The sequence below is a fragment of the Podarcis gaigeae genome (assembly GCF_964106915.1).
Source record: "Podarcis gaigeae genome assembly, chromosome: 1".
Classification (NCBI taxonomy): Eukaryota; Metazoa; Chordata; class Lepidosauria; order Squamata; family Lacertidae; genus Podarcis; species Podarcis gaigeae.
The window spans coordinates 60,030,637-60,051,896 of record NC_139678.1 but is presented as its reverse complement, the minus strand read 5'-3'; the positions used below and the strand labels follow the sequence as shown (position 1 = coordinate 60,051,896).

General features: G+C 41.4%; 1 protein-coding gene across 19 annotated transcripts in view; it reads right to left on the bottom strand.

Moving 5' to 3' along the window:
• The window catches only part of NAV2 (neuron navigator 2), a 555,491-nt gene that overhangs the window by 68,065 nt on the left and 466,166 nt on the right, over positions 1 to 21,260 (bottom strand). Inside the window, exon 1 of one of the 19 annotated variants that reach the window (XM_083748513.1) lies at positions 9,258 to 9,499. The exons of the other annotated variants lie outside the window; for them this stretch is intronic. Within the exon in view, the coding sequence (XP_083604639.1) occupies positions 9,258 to 9,355 (98 nt within the window). The 5' untranslated portion in view covers positions 9,356 to 9,499. Of the gene's footprint in view, positions 1 to 9,257; positions 9,500 to 21,260 lie in introns of those variants that run through there. 19 annotated transcript variants of the gene reach the window in all.

Genomic DNA, 21,260 nt, shown 5'->3' with positions numbered 1-21,260 from the left:
AAATCTTCCCTACTCCAGCCTACAATTAAATAAAAATTGCAGGTGCCAAGTGAAGAATGAAGGATTCTGACAAATAGCACAGGCTCAATCCCAGAAGGGAGGGGAGATTTTTCTAAATATCCAAATTTTAACCAAAACTCTTTAAGACCTCAAATATTAACCAAGAATCTGTTCTGTTTCAGCCAAAATACTAGTTTCCTGTGAACTTTGGGAGCCCCCCCAAAACAATCTCAACTGGTCCTTAACAAACATTTCACTGCCAGATTCCTAATACACAACACGCAGCCACAAAAAATGGGAAGAACATTACCAGAAGGATAAAAGACATGTTTAAACATGCAGATTAGTATAGCAATTAAAGGTTAAAAGCACTATCACTGGCTTGTACATCGTTAACCAGAAGCCTTTAGCCAAGTTAGTCTTCTGGCTGCCTTACCTCTAAGACACTTAGAATTATTTGGGTCTCCAACATCATAACTGATTCTTTACATTTGTGTATTAATCAAGTCTCAAGCCCATACTTCTTTCAATAGTAGATTGAGTCATTTATCGTCACTGAAATCCTGTAAATTAGGTGTACCTGAAAAACTGTGATTTCCAAAAGCTATCCAGTCACTGAGGTTTTGAAAGTAGGATTCCCCAGTCAAACTCAACACTGTAAACACTACAACCAGAAAACTTAAATCTGTAGAGGTGGTAGCTTCTCTGAGGCTCTGAGCCATTAGCTTTTACTTTTCCCAAGTTTCAATTTACAGCAAAGAGTAGCTCTTCATTGGCTATACATAGGGCAATGTCGCATACGCAATGGTTGAAGTCCATCGCATTTGCCATAAAAAAGTACCATATGCAAATTGCATATTTTTGGTGACATGCTCAGAAGTAACGCTCAACTGAAAATCTGACCTCGGTTAAAGGTTCTTGTGTAGTGTTGGCAAGTGCACCACTGTATTCTGCTCATACTATCATATTCCTCCCATGCCGAATTTTCTGTTTACAAACTTTGCTAGATTTTGCATGCTCACTGCAGCCAACCACAGGAATCCAGCCTCTTCAGAAAAGGAATATAACAAATCGGATCCTTTTAAATACCAGTTGGTGGAAGAAACAAACCTGATTCCCAACAGACAAACTATCCAAAGCTCTGCAAATACCAAAACCACATGTGTACACACAACTGAAAAAAGGTAAGTTTAATATGGTACAGTCCATCATCATTTTACCAGGATGCATAATTACTACCTTTTGTTTGTTTGCATGGCTTGTCTACTGGAAACATGAAGGTGTATTTTGTCTCCCACAAACAGAAATCCTCCATGTCTCTTCTATTTCAAGCAAGAGGAGTAAGAGCAATATACAGGTGCTTTTTGGATGTTTACTGACCTGGAGAAAGGTGTAACATATTTACACGTGTATCACCAACTAAGTCAGATATTAATAGTCCAAGTTTAATATGGAACTCTCCCATTAGTACCAAAAGAAGGCTATTTTACACTACATGGGCAGCATGCAACATTTCAACTGGAAACTTGGTGATTCTTCCTAAAACATTAGCTATTAATTTGTTCAATGACAGATACAAGACATCACAGCCTAAAAGAGAAATTCTTCTGAGAAAAGACAAACCGCAAAGCGTCTTAAACTGTACTATAAAACAAAGTGAGAATAGCTGTTTCCATTGTTTTTCTTTGGGACACCCATCAGATGCTGACATCACGGCACGAGGAATTCTAGGAACGATAACAATGACTGCATGGGGCTTATATCAAAATGTTGAATCTTCAGTCTGAAGAATAAATGATGGCATGATTTCAGCTCCAAAACAGTTGCACAGAATGAATGTAGCCGCAGCCCTGGCTACAAGCTCCCCAGGCGAATGGCGTCTCTGGTGCTGGCCAGGGGGTGCTTCCCAGGCCCCTGTGGGGCAGTGGGAGGGGGCACCTCTCTTTGGGGCAGGGGGGCAGCTCAGAGACCAGGGGAGGCAGCTGTGGCTGGCCAGAGCACTCCCAAGGAGAGAGGAGAAGAGAGGACGCTGAGGGAACACTCCACAAGGGTGTTCAAAAAAGGGTGAGGGGCTTCTCTCAGTTAGCAGGGGGGTTGGGGATTTGCTGCAGTGTAGGTACAACCTCTGCCCAAGCTAGCCGTAAGCAGCCTTCCCACTGGCAGAATATAGCAAGAAACCCCAAAGTGAGTCATTTTGGGGCAGTGTTGGGGTAGGATTCCCCCAAGGGACCCAATCGTCGGTTCCTAATCTGCAACAACCCTTGATTTGATGCAACAAAAATGGGCACATGCACCCTTTTCTTTCCTGATTGACAGTAGCTGGGGGGGGGGGTTGCATACAGTGGCTCTGCTGTTTCAGTTGTCCCTGGCCCATTCAGACAGCTCTGCCCATTCTCATCTTGCTGACATGTGAGTCAGCACCAGTTCCTCTCCTATACACACTATCAGGTATGCAGAGGTACACACTGGGAGGGGCGGGTGGAGAGAATGTTGCATTCAGAGTCTGCAACATCCATATGGTTTTCAGTCTAAATACTTTCATACCTACTGCTTTCTCAGTCTTCCTAAGCATGTGATGAAAAAGATACTTCAGTTGATTGTGGCACGAGTTTTCACATGCAGCATCAGCCTAAAGTTAGTTTCAGCTGGGTTAAGGATGCTTCTGTACTGAATTGTGTAATCTTTTTTGCTACTAAAATCTAATACTGATATTATTCCAAGACCAACAGTGTACAGATTTGATTAAGAATTCACTAAGCAACTACCAGCATAACAGAATGCTTCAAAGAAATTAAAATACATGTTAAAAGAAGATTTGGCAATGATAAGATTTTTTTTTTTAGGCGAAGGCATTGCTCAAGAACTGAAAATGCTGAGGAGAAACAGTCTCTCTGTCTCCCTTATCACAGCTCATTTATTGGTTCTTAAATACACTGCCCCTCCTCTCTCTTCTGCTCTTTTCAATCTTCACTATGCTGTTAGCCACCAACATTACTATCAGCTGATTTAAGTTATAAACTCCACTATCCAAAGATCACAGTAGAGAATATTAGAAGTGCATTTTTAGAGAGATTGGGATATTTCTCAAATTGAAAATGAAAACTCAGTGTAATAGGATAAGCTTTTTCCCTTCAGCTTGCACTTATGCTTGGAGAATAATTCGTAACTAGTGGAACTTGTTTTCTGGGAATCATTCAACACAAAGCTTTCTGAAATGCCTTAAGGGACAGGAGATAAATCAGGAAGTAGTAAAATGTCAAACCCAAAGGTAGGATTAACACTAACCTACAGAAAAGAGATCAGAATACTATGCAAAGATTTCATTCAGACATATTACTCTCATGGGTAGCTGTGTTGAATTCATGTTTTAATTCTAAATATTTGTGTGAGTCTCCTGACTGGAATGAGCATCAAAGATTCACTGCTGATTCTCTTATGACAAAGGGTCTCACCAAAACTGTTGAGATTTAAAAGTGCTTACGATTCAGCTGGTTCAAGACTATGTACATCTGGTGTATTCCTATATCTCAGGGCAGAAAGTGCTGAGCATCACAGTCAACTGAAAGTCTTGCTGCTACAGACTGAACAATTTTAAAGTTGTACAGAAGTATGGGACATAAATAGCTCAGTTTATTACTGCCAAGACTGCTCCCATTTTATACTATATACAGCAGGGGACTGCACATTCTTTTCAGTGGCCTGGCCTTTTTAGATTTTCTCTTCCCAAAATCACCTCCCTCCCCCTTATATGAGGTCCAGTTCTCATGTTCATTTTTGCCATGCAAAATCACTGCAGTGGTGGCTTTTAGTCACTTATTTTTTAGTTAATATATGTATTGTCAATTATTGTGATAGATGTATTATGCCTACTGTTTTAAAGGTCTGGTTTTATTGCTATTTTAGTTTATCATATGATATGCAACATGCTTATATTTTTAGAATTAAGTGGTGTGTACACACACACACACACACACGTATATCCATGTTTGCAGTTCCCACTCTACCCTGAGGTGGTTGCTGAGAGGCAGTGCATACGGGCTGAAAGGGGACTTGGCAAAGATTGATTCCCGTTCCCTTTCTCAAATGTGCTTCCTCTCCTGGATCTCTGTGTAAATGGAAGAGGACTTTCCATCCATGGAACAGACCATCTCGAACCAGCCCTATGCTTCGAATGTGTCATGAATGATGACTCCAACATTAAAATAAAATAACTAAGTAAAAGAGCACACAAAACTTATTAATTTATACACTGGCCCACAGCCTCCTAGGAGACAAAGGATGACATCCTCAATTGTCTGCTTAAAATAAATGGCATAGTGAAGTGTTTTATCAGGCTATACCCTATTTCCATTCCACCAAGCCTCCAATGATGCTTCTCCTCATAGCAGACCTTTAATATCTTATTTCCATAGTCAGTTCTTCCCCCCACACAGAGAAAGGGTACCAGATTTGCCTTAAGGCATCATTTGTAACTCTGGGCTCAAGTGCACAATTACTTCTTAACAATTACTTCTTAAAGCTGTCCGGGACAGCGGAGAAACACGCTGCGTTTCTCCACTCTCCCGGGAAGGCAGGCAGGGGGGAGCAAAGACTTTCACCCCCTGCCAGCCTTCAGAAGAGGTCCTGGACCTCTTCTGAAGGCCGGCGGGGGAGCAAAAGTCTTTGCTCCCCCCGCCTGCCTTCAAAAGCCGTCCAGGATAGCGGGAAGCGCTTCCCTGCTATCCCGGACTGCTTTTAAAATGCTGGCGGTGGGGAGCAAAGCCTTTCGGCCCCCGCCGGCCTTCCTGGACCTCTTCTGAAGGCCGGAGGGGGGGGGAAGGCTTTGCTCCCCACCGCCAGCATTTAAAAGAGGTCCCCGGAGATTTTCCTATGGGCTTTCTTCTTGCGAAGCAAGCCCATAGGGAAATTCGTCTTGCGAAGTGCCTCAAAAAACGGAAAACCCTTTCGTCTTGCGGGTTTTTCGTCTTGCGAGGCATTCGTCTTGCTGGGCACCACTGTAGTAAGGAAATACCTAGCTACTTTAAATGCATTCAAATCTTCAGGGCCTGATGAGCTGCATCCAAGGGTACTAAAGGAGCTTGTGCATGTTATTTCAGAGCCTTTGATAATTATCTTTGAGAATTCTTGGAGAACAGGTGAAGTCCCTACAGACTGGAGATGGGCAAATGCTGTCCCCATCTTCAAAAGGGGGGGGGGAGACCCAGGTGAGTTTGACATTGATACCAGGAAAGGTCCTAGAACAGATCATTCAACAGTCCGTCTGTGAGCATTTAGAAAAGGATGCTGTGATTACAAAGACCCAGCATGAGTTTCTCAAAAATAAGTCATGCCAGACCAATCTCTTTTTTGATGGAATTACAAACTTGTCCGCCATGATATTCTGGTGAGGAAGCTGGTAAAATGTGGGTTGAACGACATAACTGTTAGGTGGATTTGTAGCTGGTTGACTGACCAAACCCCAAGAGTACTCATTAATGGTTCCTCGTCATCCTGGAAAAAGTGACAAGTGGGATGCTGCAGGGTTCTGTCCTCGGTCCATTGTTGTTTAACATCTTTACAAATGACTTGGATAAAGGAATTGAGGGGATGCTCATCAAATTTGCAAGTGACACCAAACTGGGGGAGCGGGTAGCTAATGCTGCAGAAGACAAGCAGAATTCAAAATGACATTAACACATTGGAGAACTGGGCACAAGCTAACAAAATGAACTTCAATAGGGACAAATGTAAGGGTCTGCACTTAGTCAGGAAGAACCAGATGCACAAATATAAGATGGGAGACACCTGGCTTACCAGCAGTACATGTGAAAAGAATCTAGGGGTCTTGGTGGACCACAAGCTGAACATGAGTAAAAAATGTGATGCAGCAGCAAAAAAAAAAAAAAAAAAAAAAAAAAGGCTAATGCTATTCTAGGCTGCATCAATAGAAGTATAGTGTCCAGATCAAGGGAAATAATAGTACCACTCTATTTTGCCTTAGACCGCACTTGGAATACTGTGTCCAAATCTGGGCACCACAATTTCAGAAAGCTGTTGACAAGCTGGAACGTGTGCAGGAGGGCCACCAAGATGATCAAGGGTCTGGAAACTAAGCCTTATGAGGAGCGCTTGAAGGAGCTGGGTATGTTTAGCCTGGAAAAAGAGAGACTGAAAAAAGATATGATAGCTATCTTCAAAATTCTTAAGGACTTTTACATGGAGGAGAGCATGCTTGTTTTCTCCTGCTCTTGTGGGTGGGACTCCAATGGCCTCAAGCTGCAAGAAAGGAGATTCTGACTAAACATTTGGAAAAACTTTATGACAGTTGGAGCTGTTCAGCAGTGGAACAGACTCCCGTGAGAGGTGGTGGACTCTCTTTCCTTGGAGGTATTTAAGCAGAGGTTGGATGGCCATCTGTCACGGATGCTTTAGCTGAGATTCCTCATTGCAGGGGGCTGGGCTAGATGGCCCTTGGGATCCCTTCCAACTCTCTATGATTCTAAATTCTATAAAACTGCAATATTATGATGAAGTATACAGAAAACTATCATGTTGCCAATGGATCTTAAGTTTATGGCTACCTACTTTTGAAGAGGAAAAAAATGTTAAACATAGCATCATCATCATCTGCTAATAATTACATTACATTACTTCTTCTTTTGTCTTGATGTTGCTTGTTGTTCTTTAAAAAAAATCTCCAAACAAAACAACTGTACAAGAACTAACAACTGCCACCCGATTTCAGAGCTTTTTGCTGGCTATATCAAAGTAGTGACTGTCTCACACATTTCTCTACATGATAACAAGCACACCCAAAGCAATGCAAACACACAGCTGAAATCGTTCTCCTGGGGTTGCTTGGAAGCAAATGTTTGGTTTGGGAAAGGGACTGCTGCACAATTCCCCCACCCAGCTGTTCCTAGATGTGTAGCCAGTACACAGCAGATGCCTGCCACTGCCTCTTGCACTTATTGCAGAGTTTTCTTTTAAAATGCACTGAACCTGCATTATACAGTACCACCCAGTTTGTTAACAGCCACATAGAGACCAACACCAAATACACACATAATTTATATGGAAGACTGAAGTGTCGCAGCTGTGACAGAGTGAGAGCCAGGAGTCATTATGAAGCTGCTAGTGGGCAGCAGCTGGGATCCAAATCCCATACATTGCGATCAAATTGGTCTCAGTCAGTTAGGCCTATCTGAGTATACCCTGAAACAGTATGCAGAAACTCAGTGACTGTCCATCAAGCAAGGTAAGAGTTACATCAAGATGAGAAAGGGAACAAACAGGTAGGGGACACTGCTCCAGATTTTTGTAGCATGGCTGCTCACGTTGTCCACCACCGGCTGGGCCACCCAGGTTATTTATTCATTTAATAACATTTCTATACCACTTGATTGTAAAAAACCTCAAAGCGGCAAAAGAAGGAAATCAAGGGGGGTGGGGAAACCACAATAATACTTTAAAGATGTACAAAAGTTTAAATACAAAAATGGATTAAAATTACCTCAACTTTCTAAACATCTGGGTAGGCTTGTCTAAACACAAATGATTTTAGCAAAAGGAGTACAGTGAAGGTGCTTGCTTGATCTCAATAGGCAGGGAGTTCCAGTGTGCAGCTGCTGCCACAGTAAACAATTGAGTTCTTACAAATGTGGAGTGGGTATAATGTGGCACCTGTAGGTTGTTTTCTGACCACCTGAAAACTTATACTAGTTTATATATTCATCTGAGTCTGGTTTAGCTCAAGTTTGCTTACGTGGCCAAGAGTCTACTATGAATGAAACAATGCAGTTTAACTGGTCTATCATATGTTGGGATGGTGTCTTTCTTCCATCAAATTTACCAGACCTGCTCCCACTGAAAGGTAACTCGACTCTTGCACTCAAAACAGCAACAAGCAAAACAAAAGGCAATGTGCTTCACCTGTAGATTGGGTACAAGTCAGGCACAGAGTCCAGCAGAAAGCCGCCTAACAACAGGATACCCATTTTGTGAGGTGTCATCATCATTACCACAATTTTTAATAAAAGAATTTAGATACTGCCTTTTATTTTGAGAATGCCAAGGTGTTTCACAAGCAAATAAAAGCAAGCAAGAATAAAACATACTTGGGGATTCCAAGTATACAACAATTTTAAAAGCTTTTCAGAATGTTTTGTGGTCTGCCTCCCTGGCTTCTTTGGGAGGAAAGGGAGAATAGAAATGTAACAAACAAACATGCCACAATAGCCAGTCTCCACTAGGGCACATTTCCATCTAGATTTACATACAGGAATAAGGTACATTGCTAATTTTACAATGTCAGGCTTTCCTGGTGGCCTGTCCTCATAGAGGGGATACCAGTATGGATACAAGACTGATGTGCCTAGCAGCCTAAAATCATCACAAGTCCAGTTTCAAGCAACTGGGACACAATGTGGTTGTATTTACTATGGGAAACTGGAGAATCTGAGCAGATTTCAGCCAGGTAGACAAAGCTGTAGAGGGGACCGCAGGTTTTTATCCCATGGAACAGGAGCATGGGCAGAGAGACTTCAAAGTCTCCACCTGCAGGATAGGGAAGGGAAAGCACTTGGAACATCAAGCAAAAGAAGTCTGGAATTGCTGGAACATTATTCTTTGACTTGAGAAGTCTTTGCTGTGTTTGCCATCACAACAATCCCTCTGAGATAGTTACTGTTCCCGTTTTTGTACGCAATACTTGCTACACACAGCAATGTGGGTTTGAAACTAGTCCCAATTTACAGTCATTGAACAATAACTCTGTTGTTACACACACATACATAGGGGGGGATGTTTTAAAAACCTGACTACGTTCCAAATATCCTTATTGTTAGATGTTTTGACTAATAAGTGAATATAATTGTAGTAAGTTGCACAAGAAAAGCATTTTTAAAAAAACATTCTCACTCTCTACTTCCACAGTAGAGAGCAATTTTAATTGTGTATTTAGATTATTTTTTTCATTTATATACTGCCATTCTTCCTAAGGACCCCAAGGTTGCCATCTGTCAACTGCACACATCCACCCCCTAAAATGTGTTTATTACATTGAAAATCAAAGTAATAAAAGTCAGATTTTCATTCATTGTTCCAACTTCAATTCGGTGCCGTAGCTTACGGCATTTCAGCAAGGAGAATTCTTACGCCAGTGCTGCAAAGATTCAGTCACCTACTCAAATAAAAATCTCAACATTCCTCCTTTGCTACTCTCCCTTTAGCCACCACATCCTTATTCGAAGTGCAAAAAAGAAGAAGAATATTCCTACCTTGCCAGGTCCCTAGGCCAAAGCATTTCTCCACTTTGCTGCCCATGAAGAACTCTAGAGAAAGGGGCCAGATTTATTTTACAGGTTGACACCTTCATTTGGCTGCCATCAAAACACTCCAGCAGGAAGGGGTAAAAAAAAAAAAGAGTTTACGATCTTGGGATGCCCGGTGACACACAGGAGAAAACAAGGCTGCTTCTCTCAACAGCACACACAGCGGCTCCGCACGAGGCTGGGAAAGAAGCAAGCTAGCTAGAAGGTGAACACTATAAACGGCCCTAGAAAGTAATCTGATCCCTCTGTGAAATTAACCTCTGAAATGCTGGGGGAGAATGAGACCGAGCCATTTCCCCAGGACTAGGTCGGCTGCGGAAGAGTTTCGACACGCCTGGCTTTCAAGAGGCAGACAAGGTTGTGCAAAGCCTTCAGATCAGATACAGTAACTCTGTTACCCTCATGTGGGCAGCACAATCTGATCACAGCTAGCAGACCTCAGTCTGCAGAGAACAAACAAACCAGACCACATAATCCTAACCTAGTCTGATTTAAAACAGGTCTGATACACTTCTCAACATTTCCAATGGATTTTATCAGGTTGTGCCCAATGTAACGTTTCTTTTTTTTCTCCGTAGAGAAAAGGCTGTAGAGAAACATTATTTTGGATTTTGAAGAAAAGGTCTTGAAAGCAGAGATTCTTGCCTTCTTGGAACTTCTGTGAAGGGCAAACAATACAATCAGAACTGGCCCTCTCAAACACTGAAATCACTGTACAAACACTTGCATTTGAATACACTAAATTCCTTTAATATTTTCGTTTGTTAGAACATAACTGATATGTTGCCCAGTTGCCTTGCACAATACCATACATCTGGCCTTTTATGGACACAACGCACACAGGATACATACTTGATTGCTATAATTTGAGTAAGCGATATAAACCGTACTGGAAAAACCACAAGGTGGTACAGCATCAGGCTGAAGTATTGGTTTGATCCGAAGCGAGGTCCCTGGTTTAATTTGCTAGTTTGACATTCTGCTTGACATTTCTTTTGTGGGCCACAGACCCCGCTAGCCACAGGTATGGCTGCAATAAGAAGTTCTCTAGAATTGTCCTGACTGGTGTAGAGGATCCTTCCTTACATGAAGGAACTCAATACACATCTCTTTCATGGTCACCCAATAAGTGGAGGAAGTGTGACCATTGCATGAGAGTATTGATTTGAACTCTTCTGTTATTGACTGCAACACATTTAACAATTTTCCTTGAAAACTGAGACACGGGGATGAAAGTCAAGTGAGCACATTCATGACAAAGTTCTTTATCATAATCATAATTAAGGCATTTGAAGTGTGGATTGTTGAACACTGTGCTGTTCATCAGAATCACCATTAATTCCTTTTTACAAATAGCCCAAAGCAGGCCTGAATCACCCGTGACACAGCAGCCTGACTGCAGCCAACCAGACTTGTAATTATGGTGTTGAGGTGCTTGAAAACCTCCCTGTGGCTGCCATATGCAATTGGTGAGTTTTGTTTGGCTTGTCAGGTTGCAAGGCCTGACTTAGCCAACACCTTGAACCTGAGATGAATACACCTGAGGTATGCCAAGCTTATTAATACACAGATTTTGGAGTGTTTTGCATCCTTTTTTTGTAACATTTGGTTTCCAAGTGAAAACTGGTGGAGAATAAATCAAAACCCGTAACCTTTAGAAAACAAAAAATAGAGAACCCAGGTCATGAAAAGTACTTCACAATTCTAATTTTTATTTCCATACTTAGGCAGTGATGGCTGGTTATTTTCCTAGGTTTGCTTGGCTCAGAACTATTTCTCCTAAGACTGAGAAATAGCTTGGTTTATTCCCCAAGTGATCTGAATTGTGTTTTTGCCCACCCTCGCAACTTCTACCCCCTCCATCGACCAGTTCTCCAAACTTCTTCCACCTTTCCTCTGACTCCACTTACTTTGCAGTGGCAAGAAGCGACAAGCAGGAGGAAAAGAAGCCATCTCCCCCCTCTGGCATCTGTTATTTAATACCACAGGTGCAAACAGCCTCTGGAAAATATAGTTTCCCCCAGGTACCTGTATTGTCACGTGTGAAAGGGGGACAGATCTCCCTCCCTTTCCTTCTGCTGTCCGAAAATAAGTGGGGTAAGGAAGACAATAGGGCCTTGGGGGTGGGGTGGTTTAAGTTGAAAAGGGAAAATTTAGATTAAAATCAAACCTGTACAATAATGCAGAGGGTCGTAATGATTACCTCATATCTGAGGAATGCAGTACAAGCTTGCAAGCTTAATATTTCCGAGCCAAATACAAGTTTCAATAGTGTCATTAGCTTACTTGCTAGCACAGGAGCAAGAATTCCCCATCCCCTGCAAAAAAGGATGGGGGGATTTGGCAGCTTTGGGCAAATAATGGTGCATTCTAATAATTCAGGAGGAATGTTGCATTTGAATTCTTACTGGAGAGACAATGTGGATGAGGTGCCTGACAGTTTTTTTCTTTTCTTTTTTTTTACACACACACACACACAATTTGCTGCCACTGACAATGCTGATAGTAGCCTTCCTAATTAAAAAAACCAGATTGTGTCAATGGGAATGACACTGCATCATGATGTAAAGCAATTCCCAGGGGCACTGGCTGCTCCCATACACCCCCGCAATATAATAATAATAATAATAATAATAATAATAATAATAATAATGGTATCACGGTGGCAGTTGTCGTTTCCAGTTGATTATACACTTATCAAGTTCACCTCTGTGTAATGTGTGCCATGCACTTAAATCACACCTAAAAGGTTAATTGTTTCCAGGCTATGTAGTTTGCCATGATGTAAAACATACAACCTAATGAATCCTAGAGACTTTCACTGTGTTAATGGGTTAAAACTGTATGTTCTCCAAAGAGTTATAAAAATACCGACTTCAGGAAACAAAGAACTGCAAAACTAATTCAATATATAAGCCTGCACTTGCTTCTTCTTTCCTCAGTCTATGGTTTAGTGGCTATTGTGTCACTATGGCAACATGAAAGACTGCTTATTTAGAGGTTGCATGTGACAATTTGCTATTTTTAAATAAACAAAAAAAAATCACAGCCGTTCAGAAAAGCCTAATTTAAAAAAGCCAGATGATTGTGTTTTTAGGATGAAAAGAAAGAGTGTTAATGAAATTCCTTCCTGCAGCTGGACCATTATCGCATTAAACTAGATTAGCTATGAATATAAAAAGACAGGAGCGCTCTAGTCTCTCGCCACATATTTGTATAATGACAGAGCTAGAGACTGTCTTAGCTGGGTGGATGCTAGATGAGTAGATATCAAAGGCAGACTGTGAACTGAATGAAATAGCTGCTCCTTCATACAAGGGAGCTTCTACCACCGAGATTGATCTCTCTGTACAAGAAAAATAATGTTTGATGTAACCTCTGATGTGTGACACTAGAATTTTTTTCTCCCCAGATTATACAAACTGGGCAGCCACTGCATACGTTGGTTGCCTGATCAGTATACCTCCGGCAGCAAAGTAAAACAAAAAACAAAATAACAACAACCATGTTTTGACAGTGACATGCTAGCAAATGAAGTCCAGGGCCAATTCCTGCTTGCTGAGGGATGACATCTGCTTCCCTCTCTGTCCAGCTACCAAACTAGATGCAAGAGAAATCTGTGAAAGGAGGAGTGCTGGCTGTGGGTGGGGGGAGCTTTGGTCCACCATTCTTCACTGCCTCTTCAAAGCTGAACCCACAGTCGCTGAGGATGGACTTCATTAAGGAAATTCCAAAATATTAATCAGTTTATGTACAGAGGTACAGTCGAACCTTGGATCCCAAACGCCTTGGTACTTGTACGTTTTGGCTCCCAAACGCCGTAAACTCAGAAGTGAGCGTTCCAGTTTGTGAACGTCCTTTGGAACCTGAAATGTCTGACGGGGCTCCCACAGCTTCCGATTGGCTGCAGGAAGCTCCTACAGCCAATCAGAAGCCATGTTTTAGTTTCCGAACGTTTTGGAAGTCGAACAGACTTCCGGAATGGATTCCGTTTGACTTCCAAGGTACAACTGTACTTTGAAATCCTGGATTACGACATGAAAAGTCTCAAACCTCTGAGAGCTAGAATTTTTTTATCTTGATTTTTTATTTTTATTATTCAAAAAAAAAGTTGAGACTGGTCAAAACTGTCCACTCATATTCCATATACACTGAATCACAGTATCAATAATAGCATGTTCTAACTATAGTGCAGTCTCTACAACTGGAAACTTATTGGCTCCTTCCAATGACAAGGCAAACTAAAAACAGCATCTTACTTAATAAAAATAACTGCACTGCCTGATTTGTCCCAGTCCATGAAGTCCTGAAACACACGCATAGCCTGTGAGCTTCAATGAGTTTTAATTTTCTTGAGCTCCTCTGAAGTCAGATGAATTTGCTGCATTTATTCAGTGAATGGAGAATGAACATGTATTTATTTTACTTAATAACCTGTGTGAGATTAGTTGTGATTCAGTTTATAAGGATTTGGTTTATAACAAGTGTGTTTGAAAATTATAATTATAAAAAAAATCCAAATAGCAATCCGGTGAGATAAGTTTTACATTAAAGGTCTGTTCCAGTAGTTAAAATTGTGGATAGAAGTAAAGAGGCCCCAGGTATTAATTTACCTAAAGAGCAGCTGTTAGAAAACACATTGCATTGTGTCATACATGCCCAGTGTAATGAAACCACAGACAAATAAGCCAAAGAATCACTGGTTTAGGGTTTAAGCCTCCTGCCTAAGCATGTGTTCAGCTCCTTTATAAATTAATGGGAACTGGATCCAGCCTGCACTGAAAGGGGATAGCGGCACATTACCACAGTAATGTAAAAAGTCAACTTAATACTTTTATTTCCTGTCTTGAAGTGCAAAGTTTGGTGTCCATATTGGACCCACATGAAGTTGGAAATCATTCCTCAGAGAGCAAGAGAGAGACTTAACACACATTTATTTTAAATTTGTTAAATATACTTCCTGCCATAACTTGTTTCAAATTATCCAGCTTGACTTTATCATTCCTTTGGACTAATTCAGAACATGACCCTACTAAGTATCATTAAATTTATTTAAAAATGTATTTGTTGAGGGGTTTTTTCTATAAAGCACATAGAGAAAATTAAGAAAACAGTTAAAAGTATATGTGGTGTTTTTAGACATAGCATCATATATACAGGTTAATTCATCTTAAAATAGGTGATTGGCATTCCTTTTCCCAGCTCATTCTCCTTTACCACTTGTTGGGGCAGAGGAAGGGGGTGCGGTGGGTGTGGACCACCCCAGGTGTCACCACTGAGGGGGGTGACAAAATGTCGGGTGTCACACACCGTGGGGCCTGCAGCACGCCTGAGCTACATGTCTCTCTTGGGAGAGACGCTGTGGCTTGGGCGCGCGCAGGCTCCGTGCTGCCCAAATAGTCCGCCTGCTGCCTCCCCACCAGCTGTGGGGCAGCTGAGTGGAAGAGGCAGGCAGACTTTGGAGGCCCCACGGTGCACCCTGCCCTTCTGGGCAGCTCGCCCCACCCCTGGGTGCGCCACCCCAGGTGCCCGAGCAGCTTCCTCCGCTGCTGCCACTTGCGACCCTTTCTAGAAAAAGCAGGTTTTGCCTCCCATCACACCCTGGCTACATCCAAAATAAACTACTGTAACAAGCTCCAAATGGGTCTGCCTTTAAATAGGGTTCAGAAACTTCACATAGTAAAGAATACAGCTGTTAGGATGCTTGTGGGAATAAGTATCCAGATCATGTAATATCAGTCAATACCAGCTGCACATGACTGATTTAGGCCCATTTATTTCAATGGGTCTACTCTGAGTAAAACATAGTTGAATATCACCCTTTGGAACTAGGTTATTTCAAGGACTCCCTGCACCCTCAAGTTCAAGTCTCTGCTCACAGCCACACTTTCAGGATCCATCAGACAGAAAAGCTTTTTAGTTGTGGCCCCATAATCCAAGCAATACATATGACCTAATCTTTCTTAGTTTTTTTGGGCAGACCTCAATAACTTACGGTATTTGCTTCAGCCTGGATTCTGTTAAAAGTGTAGTGAGTTCAGTTTTTAGCTTTTGTTACTGGATAGTTTCATGTGTAGTTTATGGAACTCTCACTTTTTGAAAAAGTCTTTAAAATCTTGTCCCTCCTCTAAAGCTTTTATTAATATGTAAGGTGAAGGCTTCTTACTGGGACATGATTAAGTTGCTGCTGTTCTCAGGCTCGTTTTATTTTATTGTGGTTACTCACATATGGTTCCTTTACTTACACAAAAATGCATAAAATAGTTATTAACAAAAACAATAACCCCACTCCCAGTTTAAAAGGCCATAGATTGTTTAATTAGCCAGAGGCTTGGGAGAAGAGGAACATTTGATGACTGAAGTTAGGCTATCCCTGTGCAAGCAGGACCACCAGCCAAAGCTGATAGAAGACACTCTGCATGGCCACAGCCATTTGAGCCTCAAGTGACAGTAATGAATCCAGAAGTCCCCGAAAGCTGCATACCCGCAACTTCAGAGAGAGTGTAACGCCATCAAGAGCAGGACACTTCCCATCCATCCCGTCTAGGGAACGGCCCACTAACAGTGCCTCTGTCTTATCCGGATTGAGCCTCAGTTTACTGGCTCTCATCCAGTCCATTACCGAGGCAAAACACTGGCCCAGCACATCCACTGCCTCACCTGCAGATGTAAAGGAGAAGTAGAGCTGTGTGTCAGCATATTGCTGACATTATACTCCAAAACTCCAGATGACCCCATTCAGCAGTTTCATATAGATGTTAAACAGCATGTGGAATAAGACTGAATCCTAAAGAACCACACACTGATAGCTCCACAGGGCTGAAGAGCGTGCCACAAGCATCACCCCTTTGGAAATGACATCCAAGCAGATCTGAAACCACTGCAAAGCAGTGCCACCATGCCTTAATTTGGACAGCTGCTCCAGAATGATACCAATGTTGACAGTATCAAATGCTGCTGAGGTTGAGGAGAATTAGCATGGACACGTTCCCCCCGTCTCTCTCCTCACATAGGTGACCTTTTAAAATATGTTTATTTGGTTTTAAAAATAATTGTTTTAGTTACCATGTGTAAGCCACCTTGGGGAGGCTTTACACTGAAGGGAAGCACACAAGTACTTTAAATATTTATTTATTTTATTATTTATTTTCATTTATTACATTCATATCTCACCTTTTCTCCAAAGAGCTCAAGGTTCTTCCCCTTCCACCATTTCATCCTCAGAACAACTACATAAAGGTTAGGTTGAGAGAGAATTATGCCCTCTCTTTCCAAATTATGTCTTTTATTGTAATTTGTCCACCTAAAATGGATTTTTCCATCTAACTTTGATTTTAACCTAAATTCAATTTCTATAGCATTACACAATGTAAACTGTGAAGGATAACCTTCCAGATTAATTTCCTTGGTTGAAGAAGAAAATTCCATTCTTTTAGGTTAATGCAGCAGACCAGAATATTACTTTGCTTTCTTATCCTACAATACCCCCTTGTCTTTTGCAGCTGTTAATATTTGACTAGGTCCTCTGGACTACAAAAAGGGTTATCAAAACAACTGAATTATCTCCCCCTCCCTACTGCCCTAGTTTCAATAGTGGAAAAGTATGAGGAACTATGATCAATATGGTAGATTATGTAGAATAGTATTTAAATAAACAATCCACCTGAATCTGAGTAAACAATTGTGATTGTTAGTGTTTGGGATTCAGTCTGGTTAATTAAAGCTCTGAATTACAAAAGAAATTGGCTAGAGAACAGTCCTAAAGTATTTCTGAGCCTATCACTATTCAACAAGACGTGTTGGAGTCAATGTCAATGGGTGCTTCTATCCAGGGCTTTCTTTTAGAATTGGACAGTCCTCTTTTTAAGAATTGGACAGTCCTCAGTGCATCCAATCACAACAGGAAAAGGCCTTGTGGCTACAGTTACAGGATCAATTCCTGATATCTCCAGATTAGGCTGAGACAGACTCTTGTCTGAAACCCAGCTGTCAGTCAATGCAGACAGTACTGAGCTAGATGGACCAATGGTCAGACTCACTATAAGGCAGCTTTCCATGTTCCTATTTAGCAGCCAAGCCATGAACAATATCCACTGTCATTTCTTATACATGTATATGTGCATGACAGAAGGAAATAATGACAGATCAAACAGGGGTTCAAATATTCAAGCCATACTGCATGAAGTATCAGTGCACCATTTATTACTGAATCTGCCAAAGGTCCTACCTGGACATGACATGATTCCTGGTTTCTTTTCTGTCTCTCCAAGGTGTTTTTTTATTGATTTATATCCCTTCATGGGCTCAAATAATAGATTATAAAAAGGTAAAAATAAAGGACCCCTGGACGGTTAAGTCCAGTCAAAGGTGACTATGGGGTTGTGGCGCTCATCTCACTTTCAACCCGAGGGAGTCAGCGTTTGTCCACAGACAGTTTTCCGGATCATGTGGCCAGCATGACTAAATCACTTATGGCTCAATGGAACACAGTGACAGAAACCAGAGTGCACAGAAACACCGTTTACCTTTCCGCTGCAGTGGTACCTTCGAACTGCTAGGTTGGCAGGAGCTGGGACCGAGCAACGGGAGCTCACCCTAACGCAGGGATTCAAACTGCCAAACTTCTGATTGGCAAGCCCAAGATGCTCAGTGGTTTAGACCACAGCACCAAGGAGATTGTGGGGTTAGGCTGCATAATAGCCCTGCCCACCGCTGCCAATGTTTGTGCAGTCCATTGTGCGGTGCAGTGACATACGCAGACTTTGGTATACATGCAGAGTTCATTCAAATGGCTGCCAAATGACCACCTGATGGGAGTTCTCGACAGTGCATATTGTCATGACATGAAATCATGTGAGCATGATCCTGCAACCCCCTCACACTTTCTTGTAACACATGATATTTAACAATGGAATCATTTTCTATTCACATATAAATCTCAGGCAGGAATTTTTCTTCACGCAAGGGGGCTGATTTCAAACTATCTTGGGAGTTTGTATATTATTCCCCCTTTAAGTCTTTCCATGCAACAGGTTTCATACCTACAACAGACTAGTTGGCCTTCAGGGTCCCTTCCAATTCTATGATTCTATGCAATGGAACTTCAATACATACGTTACTTAATACTTCAGACAACTTCATTTCCTCTGTCTTGCAAAATTCCATCATGCCCGTACACGAGCTTGATGTTTTCCTCTCATTCTCAGTGAAAGAATAGCTTATCAGAAATCTGACAAGCATTATTTCTTCCCAACAGTAGTGAACACATTTGAAAAGGAAACCCCCTTTCAGACTGTCATTGTTGGAGCTTTAGCTCATAACACTAGAACTCGGGGACATCCAATGAATCTGAACGTTAGAAGATTCAGGAGAGACAAAAGAAAGTACGTACTTCTTCACACAGAGCATAGTTAAAACTATGGAATTCACTTCCACAAGAGATGGTGATGCTCACCAACTTGGATGACTTTAAGAGGATTAAACAAATTCATGAAGGGTAAGCTTATCAGCGGCTACTAGATGCAAAGGCTTTCTTCTTCCTCCATGCCCCTAGATGCCAGCTACTAAGAACCACTAGTGGGGAGAGTGCTGTTGCATTCAGGTCCTGCTTACGGGCTTCTCATAGGTTGTGAAAACAGGAAGCAGGACTAGACAGGCCATTGCTCTGATCCAGTACACTATTTGTATGTTTTTATTAACGAATATAACAATTCCATGCCTGTCCCCATCTAGATGATATACATCCTTATAATGAAGCAGGAAGAGCTTCCTAAGCTTCCTAAACTAAGTAGAGCTTTGAAAATTCCGCAAGAATTCAAGCCGCTGAATTGAAATATGCCCTAAATGAAATCTATTCAGCCTTACACGACCACTTACACATTAACGAACTGTTACAGAGAACTATTGTGTAATAAAATATCTGGTCAAGCCCTTTCTGTTATTTGAGAATATTAACAGTCTTACAAGGCAAGGTATGACTAAGCGTATCAGCTTCAATGAGTTTTATTGGAAAGAAACCACAGCCCACAAAAAATGCAAGGATCAAATGGCTCAAATTTTCACTTCACGGTCAGTAAGCTCTTTATTGATAGCTTTACACCGAGAATTAATGCCTCCTCTCAATTCTTGACAAGCCCCCTTTTGGCGCCCAAACTGGTATGGTTCCTGTACATATAATGGGGGGAATGCTACCTAATGGTAAATTATGCAAAAGCTACCCATAAGGCTTTCATTTTTCCAAATCATCCCGTTTTCCATGTAAAACATAAACATTTTCTGAGATTGTCAGCCTTCTAGAACTTTTAAGTGTGCAAAGTACGGTATCGCTCGACTCAATACCATTAAATTCCTACTGGTTCTATTTTTCTATTCCTATTTTTTGTGCTGTTTGCCTTTCTGCAAGTGACTTCAGTACTCTTCAGGTATTATGTTAAGGTGTTTAGTAAATATGTGAGGGGGTGCGGGAAAGCAGAGACAAGTGTAGTAACTCTACCTTTCAGAGTAATAGGTTCACTGAAGTAGAGAGACTCTTGAACCTCTAGAGGCTCCCTGTACATTTTAGAACTCTGTTTATAAAACATACGTGTAATCGCCAGGAGTATAGGAAGCCCTCCACCTCAGATGGCTGCCCTCTTACAAATATGGCAAGCAGAGCTAGAGAGCTCATCCCTGAGGCCTCCTTGTGTGTTTACTGAACTGAAGAGGGCTTATCGCTAAGTAAGATTTTAGCTGGTACACTGGTACTAGAAAATTCATACAATGGATTCAGAAGCTTTTCAGGGAGCTTCCAGTGTATTCTGGATGTGCAGTGACAGTTGCCTTCCAGTCTCAATGCAATACACTATCTGTGTAACAAAGCTCAGTACTGTATGTAAAATTTCTTGCACTCAAGCACATCAATGACTTCTGTGGTGCAAAGTAACTTAATCATGGCCAATTTACCTGCCAATCTCACTGAGTGGTAATGCAGATCTAGAGTTGCTTCAGGAGATGAAAACTTTACCATGAGTGCTCCCTGGCAATAGAAAGAGTGCATCTCATGTCATTATTATCAGACTGACAGCTCTGGCTCGATATGGAGAAAAGGGTTCAACAAATACAGTTACAGTGGTACCTCTGGATGTGAACGGGATCCGTTCCAGAGCCCCATTCACATCCTGAGTAGAGCGTAGCACGCGACTGCGCATGTGCATGTTGCGTTTCGCCGCTTCCGCACGTGACGGCATTTTGAGCATCTGCGCATGTGGCGAAACCCGGAAGTAACGTGTTCTGTTACTTCTGGGTTGCCACGGAGCATAACCTGAAAACGCTCAACCCGAAGCTACTTTAACCCAAGATATGACTGTATTAAGGTGGTGATATTTTCTTTACTAAAGACTGCATGGTTATAGGTAGCAGAAACACTGTAAGAAGAAAAGCTACTAGTTTGTTGGTAACATGAACTATAATTGTTTTGGCCCAACTAATACTTTTGGCTTTGTGTATTTAACAGTTCTGCTTATTCACTTTTTTTTATATATTTACAAGATCACTTCACCAGCATCTGATCAGAGATCTAGATTTGTTAACGTGATTCATGTAATGTCATCTGACAATGATCTGCAAAACTATTTTCTTTTAGCTGCCTATAAAGTAAATATCTCCATTATGTACCTTATAAATGGAGTTAAATATTTACTTTGGATCGCCATAAGACACATGTCCGTCTGTAAGAAACTCTTCCTTTTACCCCTCATTAAAATTGTTCACTCAAGCTTTTAATGAGTGTCACCAGCTTAGTCATTGGAAGAAAGATACTATCTGGGAATGAAAACTCCAGTAAATATTTAAGCAGACAAGGTAACATAGAAATAAATCAAGACCTAAAAATGACTATTAGCTCCATCTTCTAAGGTAGTATACCTTGGAATACCAGATACTATAGAAGAACAACCATGAACATAACTTTGT